This window comes from Magallana gigas, chromosome 5, assembly GCF_963853765.1.
Source record: "Magallana gigas chromosome 5, xbMagGiga1.1, whole genome shotgun sequence".
NCBI classification, from domain to species: Eukaryota; Metazoa; Mollusca; class Bivalvia; order Ostreida; family Ostreidae; genus Magallana; species Magallana gigas.
Window position 1 is genome coordinate 12,572,479 of NC_088857.1, and position 8,378 is coordinate 12,580,856.

An 8,378-nucleotide genomic window follows, 5' to 3' on the forward strand; every position below is an offset into this window, starting at 1 on the left:
CTAACTATAACTAGAAAAATATTTGAAAACAAAAACAAAGTTGAAAAAACAATAGGAATTGTTTCTTTCTGGTGACGTTACGGCGAACGTTTATGTATGCAAAGGCCACTGTGGCTATAAACCCTATATGATAGCTAAAAATTTGAAAGTTCTACATTTGATACCTGAAAGAAAAATCGCCGACAAGCAAAAACGTATACTCTGATATATCTCGGGATTGGAAGCGACGGCCAGAGTAAGATCTCAAAGTTTTATCAAAATCGACTGAAACGTTATTAAGAAAACGTCGGGAAAAAGAAAAAATACCTCAACTCCGCTTGTTTTAACTTTTAGTTTCCTTAACACTTCTCCTTTTATTTTTTTTCATGATAATTATAAAACTTTTTCCTTTATATCTGAAGAAGGGAATGGCTGACTACTGAAAAGTTGACAATTTGAATGGTTCGTTTCGTTAGCCATTTTTTTGTGCTTTATATACATGTATAAAAGATAGAATATGTAATTGTAAATGGTTGTTGAGCAACTTTTGGAGAAAGTTCACTTGCACAATCATGATATTGAATATTTATTTATTCATTTTTGTGTCAATTAAAAATCAATAATCCAAACTGATCAGTTACACTTGCTAAAAAGTTTAATGTACACAGCTCTTAAATTTGAACATAATTCATATTCCTATTTCTGCTACTCCAGAAGAGTTGAACCATCGATCTACTAAGAGATCCATCCATGCAGTTGGTAAGTAGCTATTCAGCGTGGCATTAACCTAAAAAAAAGGGAGAAATATATCAAAGTACGTGTACATACATGTTATATTTTTCTGAAATAAAAATTAAGCTGAATATTCGAAAAACGATGCAAACATAGACTGGTCCTCCTTTTTACAAATAGGTAGCATGCAATGTGTGTGAATGAGCAATCTGATTAAAATTAAATCCTTAATCCGCTCCTTTTTTATTGTAATAAAAAAGGAGCGGATCGAGGGTCTGATTTTAATCAGATTGTGTGAATGGGGGTCGTCAAATACATGAAGAGTTATATATGGAAAACACCATTACTGCCATAGCTTTTCTTAATTAACCTCATATCAAAATCTGGAAGACATTATGAATTAATAACAAAAAATGAAATGAAACATAATTCAATCTTAAAAAAGAAAAATTGATTTTAAAAACTGTGAAAATAGTGTTGCAGCGCATGTCGAAACTTGGTTTTATACACTCTCTATCAGCTGGCGTTAATTTAAAATAGAAAGAAATTTTAAGTTACATTTGCGTTTCTCTTTCACGACAAACTGTTCGGAAACGATTATATAAAGTAAACCCCGAGTCGGAAGAATTTTTCCCAAAGTTTTAATTGTAAAAGTTGACTTACGCATTGAAAAACTAGCGATACCATTGAAAATCCCATTAGAGTTCAGACGTTAACTTGGAAGGGGAGGGGAGATGTAGTTGATTGGTTAAGCCTTGTTTCATTGTATTTACATATCGAAATAAAAGGAATTATTTAGACATAGAAACCTTTGCAATGCGCCGCCTCGACGGTGTGTTTTGACATTACAGATACTTGATTTATAATCGGAATACACGAACATTAAACAAAACTTAGCACTGTTATCGATAAAATAACCGTATAATATCTTGATTTAGAATTTCTTTAAAGTTGATAATCACGACAAAGAGCGAAACATTCTACATATTTTGTTCAAGGACCTCCGTAGTCATTAGTTTGTAGTTTGAATGAGTTAATAGACAGAAGTATAGATATTAATATTTCTAATAGATAGAAAATTAACAACAATTTGAAATTTTAATATAAACTGTGCATCACTTTTATCTGTACAGGAAAGAAAGAAAAAAGAAACCCTACACAACACTTATCAAACAGCCCCCTGCCGCCGTGGACCAGGTATCGGGTTCTGGGATTTTTTAGAGTCACAGCGTCTTCAAACGCGTCGATTACAGGAGTCGTCGTACGGCACGAAGTGTCTGCTGCTCTCTCTAGTTCGGAAAACTGAGATTCTAAGTATTTCCGGCCGTACACCTGTTTCACTTCCGGGTCAGCTCTGTTCCACATGGTTTCTTTGTCATCTTTTAATCTATTTAACTGTGAATTAAACATAATTATGTGTACATATGGATACAGGTTTTATACATTTTAAGCGAGTTTATGTCTCTCTGAAATAACTTTATAAGATATACATTACTGCCGCTCAAAATGCCGGTCACTCCCCCGAAATTTCCCGGTTCGACTATGACCACCTTCACTCCGAATTTCCTCATTTCCAGTCTGAGACAGTCTGAGAAATTTTCACCCCCGTACTTCGTTATTTCGTATACAGATATCCTTGGGAGAGACAGGCGACCTTTGACACTGGTATTGTTTATTACTCGACCTTAATAAATGAAGATCAATAAAAAACAATAACATTATGTGTGAATTCGAAGTGTGTGCATGTATACATCCCGTTTTTTGTCATGGTTGTACATGTTGATCAATTATCCCACGTTAGTTATAATGCAGCCTGTCAAAAAGCAAAGAAATGTTATGTAATATTATTAATTATTTTCTTCATATTTTTGTTAAATCATATAATTTGTAAAAATAACACCATACACAATTTTACGAATACAAATGCACAATTTATTGTATATCAAAAACGTATCATACCTATGTGGATATCTGAATATTAATTTCAATTGAATTAGATACAACGAAAAATATATCCTTTGATTTCGGGTCATTAAGAGAAAGCCTCAGATCTAGATCTTACATGAGCCTGTGCTCAGAGTATCAATTCTATAAAGAATATGCAGATTACAGACAAACTAATCAAATTGACCGTTTACCCTTTGATTTTCGAATCATTGGGAGAAAGGTTTTCGTCACGTGCACCATCCCAAAGAGGTTGACATCGGCCACACGTCTGTAAAACTCCATAGGAGAAAACTCGATGTCGCCATAACAGTCGATCCCAGCATTGTTAACAAGGGCCCAAAGACCTGCAATTGTGCAAGTTACATATGTAAAGCACAAAGCGTTTCCTATAGCTTTTGTTATAAATAATTGCGTTTTGATAACAAATTTGAGTTAAATTTATAGTAATTTTTTTTGTAAAGTATACAAAAATTCTGATTTAAGATGAAATTTTAATTTTGGTTTTTAACAGGAAGTTTATTGGTTCAAATTATTGCATGATGTTGAAGTTGAATAAAACATTTTGTAAAGTAATCAATATTTTGTAAATAACCTGATACCAATTTTGATATGCTTTCATTTAAATTTCGCGCCATTTGATATAAATACAGTCATGTGTTTCGAAAAATATACCACATCCGGTATTCCTATGAACGGTTTCTACGTAGGCTTTTGCGGATGTTATTTGGTCCTCTTTGGTGACATCTAGTTGGACTACAGAAAGAAGTTTCGAGCAAGATCTCGCAAGTTCTCCAGCCTCTTTGCCATTACTATTCAAACACCCAGCAAACACGCGAAACCCTAAACCATCAAGTCGCTTCGCAAGATCATAGCCAAATCCTGTTCAGACAATCAAAATATTCGTTAAGTTTCAATAAACAAATGAATTGATGAATTTTCCACAATCTTAAAGAGTCTTTTTTTTTTATAAAAGAGAGGCAGAGGGTGATTAGAGAGTTTTTCTTTTCAAAAAGATTAAAGGGGCATAGTGAAGATTTTCGTAAAAAAAAATTAATTTTCGTTTTTTTATCTTTACAACAATTCAGTAAGACATCACCAATAGTCGACCAAAATTAAGTGTCAGTCGTTGGTTTATAAGCAAGATACAGATCTAACAATTCTTTGCTCCGATCAGGTCATGTTTTGTAGTTGAACAGAAAATTTTAGGTATACCGATATATTGAGCCAATGTAAACAAGAATATGGCACGAGCCGTATGTTCATAACAAAGAATTGTGAGTTCTGTCCATGTATCTTGCTTATCACTCTCTGACTGACATTCAAATTTTAATTGATCAGTAGAAATGCATTACTGATTCATTACAAGCAATGAAAATAAAAATTGATAAAATCACGATTTTAAACTGCAATGTACTTGTAAAATATGCAAAAGGTTCATGTGTTTTATCACAAGAGGAACTTAATCTAAGGGCACTGCTTTTAAGTTACAATTAACTCAATTGAAGAAACTTTTTTTTTTCAAATCATATGTAAAGAAAAACTATGCTGAAAATGTGTGGTAACGACCTAGTACATTTTTTGCTACCATGATCAATTCATTTACAAATCTGATCAATGTTTTTAGAATTATGTTGCTTTAAATGTCGTAAATGTGTGGAGGAAAAAAGAAACAACATTCAATTCCATTGATGAAGCACATGGCTTTGTGGTCATAGACGTTTGAACGTTAAGCGAAGGGTCGCTGGTTTAAACCGCATTTGATGTCGTGTGTTGTGCACTTCAATATGGCATTTTATTTACATTGTCTCAATCAATCCATCTTTAATAGGTGCCGACCCATGCTGGTGGTTAACCTGCGATGAGCTGGTGCCATTCATATGAATTGAGCTTTTGACCGTCAATTTTAACTTTGGTACAAAAACAAAATGCATCTTTTATGATTTCCTGTCAGACTGGTGCCCTCTTCGTGCTGGCAAACTTTAAGGTACAATGGTGATTATAGGCCACGGTGGCCTACATCGTATGTGACAGATGGCAGAGGATCTTAAATATTTGTGGTAGCATTTAAAAAAATTACAGCCCTTTTAGATTTACCCAAAGAAGGTAGAATATAACGTTAAAAATGATAACATGTCTAATAATAAAATCACTAGCTTGACATTGTATGTTTATCATAATATCGAATCTCAAAAACGGGGCTTTGTTTTGACCATACAATATCTATGAACTAGCATTCCATTAGTTATGCAACTAAATTGTGCACAGTCATCCAATTCTTCAAATAAAGTAATTACATCGACTTTTCTATGAGATGTTTTTCTCACGATATTGATATAAAGATGTTTTTAAATACGTTAGGAAAATACGGATACTTGATGCGACCAACAGAGACCAACTATAGTTTTTGACATAATAATCGTTGTGTCATTAGTGAAGCATTTGAATACAAAAATGTGTTTTTAAAAACACTAAGTGGTTAAAGCGTTTAGTATCAACAAATGCTCATTACTTTTCACTTTTCTCATTTCTTATAGATGGAAACCGGACTATTGCATGCTTTAATGACCTTGCAAAAAGTTATTCAAATCAATGTCAGTAATTCAAAAATGTATAATTACGATCAAGTCCATCGGCATTAATATTTCTCCGTCGGTCCATTTTTTAAATACATTTCTCTCTCTCTCTCTCTCTCTCTCTCTCTCTCTCTCTCTCTCTCTCTCTCTCTCTCTCTGTTGACGGTGAATTATTTACCAGTGTCGCATCCTGTTATAAAAATCCCTTGCCCTTCACCGTGAATTCTTCGTAGATTGGATCTCCTGGATTTGTAAACATAGAAACAAACTCCAAGCAGAACGCTCAATATCACAACTATCATCCACATACTTAGAGAGAATACCTGAATGTTACAAGAATGTCTTATAACACAATCATATCGGATCCATCAGATTTCTTCATAAACCTGTACATGTTATCCATGCATGATGCACTCAATGCGTGATTGTCGTTTGACTTATCAATTTATCAGCTTATCAGTTTAAGTTTTGTGTCAAATGAATGGGTCTTTTATGTCAGATTTTACCATGGCAACACAGTCACTAAGGTTTTATCTCCTAGCAATGAAGTATTTGCATGCATGATCCCCACACCCTCCCCTTCATCATCTAATGGGATATAATAGCCCGTTTGGGTTATAATAGCCTAAATGGGATATAAACTTTAAGTGCAAAAAATAAATAAAATTGATTTTAAAATTTTTGATATAAATCCGCATTAATATGTACCAAATGCAACAATTTTTGGTTAAGAGGTTTTTCTATTTATCTATGGGTTGTAAGGTTGATCCCCAAGAAGTTTTGGATATACTGAGGGATCAATCTCCGTAACAATACGGTTCCAGAAAAAGTTATTTATCAAAAGTTGTTGCATTAATCTATTCTAATGTGGATTTATATAAAAAAAATTCTAAATCAAATTTTTTTTTGCACTTAAAATTTTATCCCATTTGGGCTATTATAACCCAAACGGGCTATTGTATCCCATTTGGGCGATTGGTCCCAACCTGATGAACGAGGCCCCTGTCCTTTAATTGACAATAGGTCTTGAGACGTACATGTATATACATGATTGTATGTCTCTACTGGTCTATACCAGATTTGAAAATTCTGGTTTGGTTAACCAGCTTCATGTGTATAATGCCTTGATATTTCTTTTATCACAATGGCCCTATCTGTTTACCTTAAAAAACCAGAACAGTCCCATGTTTTTCAATACGGCGAGCCTCACACTAGCGTCGCTGTCGCTAAATTAGATCACCACGTGTTTAAACTAGACATGTTAAGGGGACCAGTTTGCGTTCAGCATCCGGAACATCTCACTGGTTTCCCCACAATACAGTATAAAACTTTAACCAATGATAACCTCCGTAACAAAGCAAATAAACAATCCCTCGGATACAATACAAATTGAAAATTATAGAATACAAATGGAAAATTATAGAATACAAATGGAAAATTATACAATACAAATGGAAAATTATACAATACAAATGAAATTTATACAATACAAATGGAAAATTATACAATACAAATAGAAAATTATACAATACAAATAGAAAATTATGCAATACAAATGAAATTTATACAATACAAAGGGAAAATTATGCAATACAAATAGAAAATTATACAAAACAAATGGAAAATTATACAATTCAAATGGAAAATTATAGAATACAAATGGAAAATTATACAATACAAATAGAAAATTATACAATACAAATGAATATTTATTTAATACAAATGGAAGATATTGAATATTGCTACGTTTGACATGCCATAGGTATCAATATTTATTCTTGATAATTCACAAACTAACCATATAAACCATTTAAGTGTCAATGTACGCAGCTGAACGCTATAAATGTTTTTAGTTATCATCATTCATTTTTTTTTTCGTTTTGGTAAAATTTAAATCAAAACATGGATTAAATTTGGAAATGACAAAGTATTGCGTTCATAATAATCATTTCAATTTTGGAATGTGACTTTTGATATAGATTGTCAAAACGTTCATTGAAAATCATGTTGCAAATGAAAAAAGGAATACAACTTTTTATGCATGTGCCAGTTTATTACCATAACATATTGAATTGTTAAGGAAGTTTTGTTAACTCTACATTCATTTTTCAATTCATTTGATTAAAATCTTTGACTGGTCGCAGAGCTACATTTTCTATATGTTTTTTCGCCTCGAAAACAGCGCTACCCAAAACCGTACACATCCGTTCCTACACTGTGCATGTAGTACTGAGTATATTCATTTTTATACGCGTAGAATCAGTGGATCGGTAGATTAAGTTTCTCTCTTGATCTTGTCTTAAAGTAGTCCGAGTATCGCACAACGTCATCATATCGATTTTACAATATTGGTTCGACTTTTACCTGGTGTTGATTTTGCTCTACGTCGCTGTTGTAAACAATATATTAATGGCTAGAACAAACAATTAGAACGGTAATATATGTATTCTATAAGAGAAAGAAATTTTTAATGTTGCGAAACTCGATTCTGTTAAATTAAAATGAAAAACCAAATTAACCAGGATCTTGGGTATTCTTAATACATCTTCTTTGCATTGACATCCCCCACCAGAATTTTTCTTTTTCTTTTACTAAATCCGGTTAGAATTTAGAGACAGAAGTTCCGTTGAATGTATTTAATCGTCCATTAATTAATGTTTAAATGATATCCGACATTGTTGACAGATCTAAACAAAACACTGTAAAGAAATATTATTTTTACGGCATTTTTCATCAGGGTCTACTTGGTTTATAGCTAATAGCGTGAAAAGTAATTCATCAACATGTGATTTATTTTACCAAATCTTTTTTCTAAGATGTCATTTTATAAAATAAACACCATGAATTTAAGTTTGAGTCCATAAACAAATTTTTAAATAATGACCAAACACGGTACAAGTCTCGTATATTTTGTATTCTTGTTTGATATATCAAGTCCATAAAGCGTACTTACTTACGACAATTCGCGCAAAATTTTTATGAGATATAGTTTAAATAAATGTTTATATTCTCTTTTGTATGCCCAGTTCTAATTCCCCAAAAAATTGGTAATTATATTTAGGAAAAACGGACGTCTAGCAAATTTTTCATTGTCATTAATTTTTGCAGTGGGGGTGCACTCGTCTGAGAAGTGATAACAAAAAAATC

At 32.6% G+C, this 8,378-nt stretch overlaps 1 protein-coding gene across 1 annotated transcript; it reads right to left on the bottom strand.

Moving 5' to 3' along the window:
• Nucleotides 1-549: 549 nt before the first annotated feature.
• LOC105343438 (D-beta-hydroxybutyrate dehydrogenase, mitochondrial-like) lies at nt 550-5,656 on the bottom strand. The gene is made up of 6 exons (XM_011450818.4): nt 5,410-5,656; nt 3,331-3,537; nt 2,850-3,002; nt 2,202-2,395; nt 1,870-2,106; nt 550-766 (listed from the first exon to the last, which is right to left on the bottom strand). Exons 1-6 carry the CDS (start codon nt 5,537-5,539, stop codon nt 668-670), a joined length of 1,020 nt encoding a protein of 339 aa, XP_011449120.3. The 5' UTR covers nt 5,540-5,656; the 3' UTR covers nt 550-667.
• Between the last annotated feature and the right edge of the window lie 2,722 nt (nt 5,657-8,378).

Bases quoted from the DNA above. Each gene is read 5' to 3' on its own strand.
- LOC105343438 (XM_011450818.4), bottom strand. From the start codon at position 5,539: ATGTGGATGATAGTTGTGATATTGAGCGTTCTGCTTGGAGTTTGTTTC. The intron at 3,003-3,330 runs GTATATTTTTCG...GCACAATTGCAG, and splicing joins TCATAGGAATACCGGATGTG to GTCTTTGGGCCCTTGTTAAC. The intron at 2,107-2,201 runs GTATATCTTATA...TTTAATTCACAG, and splicing joins GCATTTTGAGCGGCAGTAAT to TTAAATAGATTAAAAGATGA.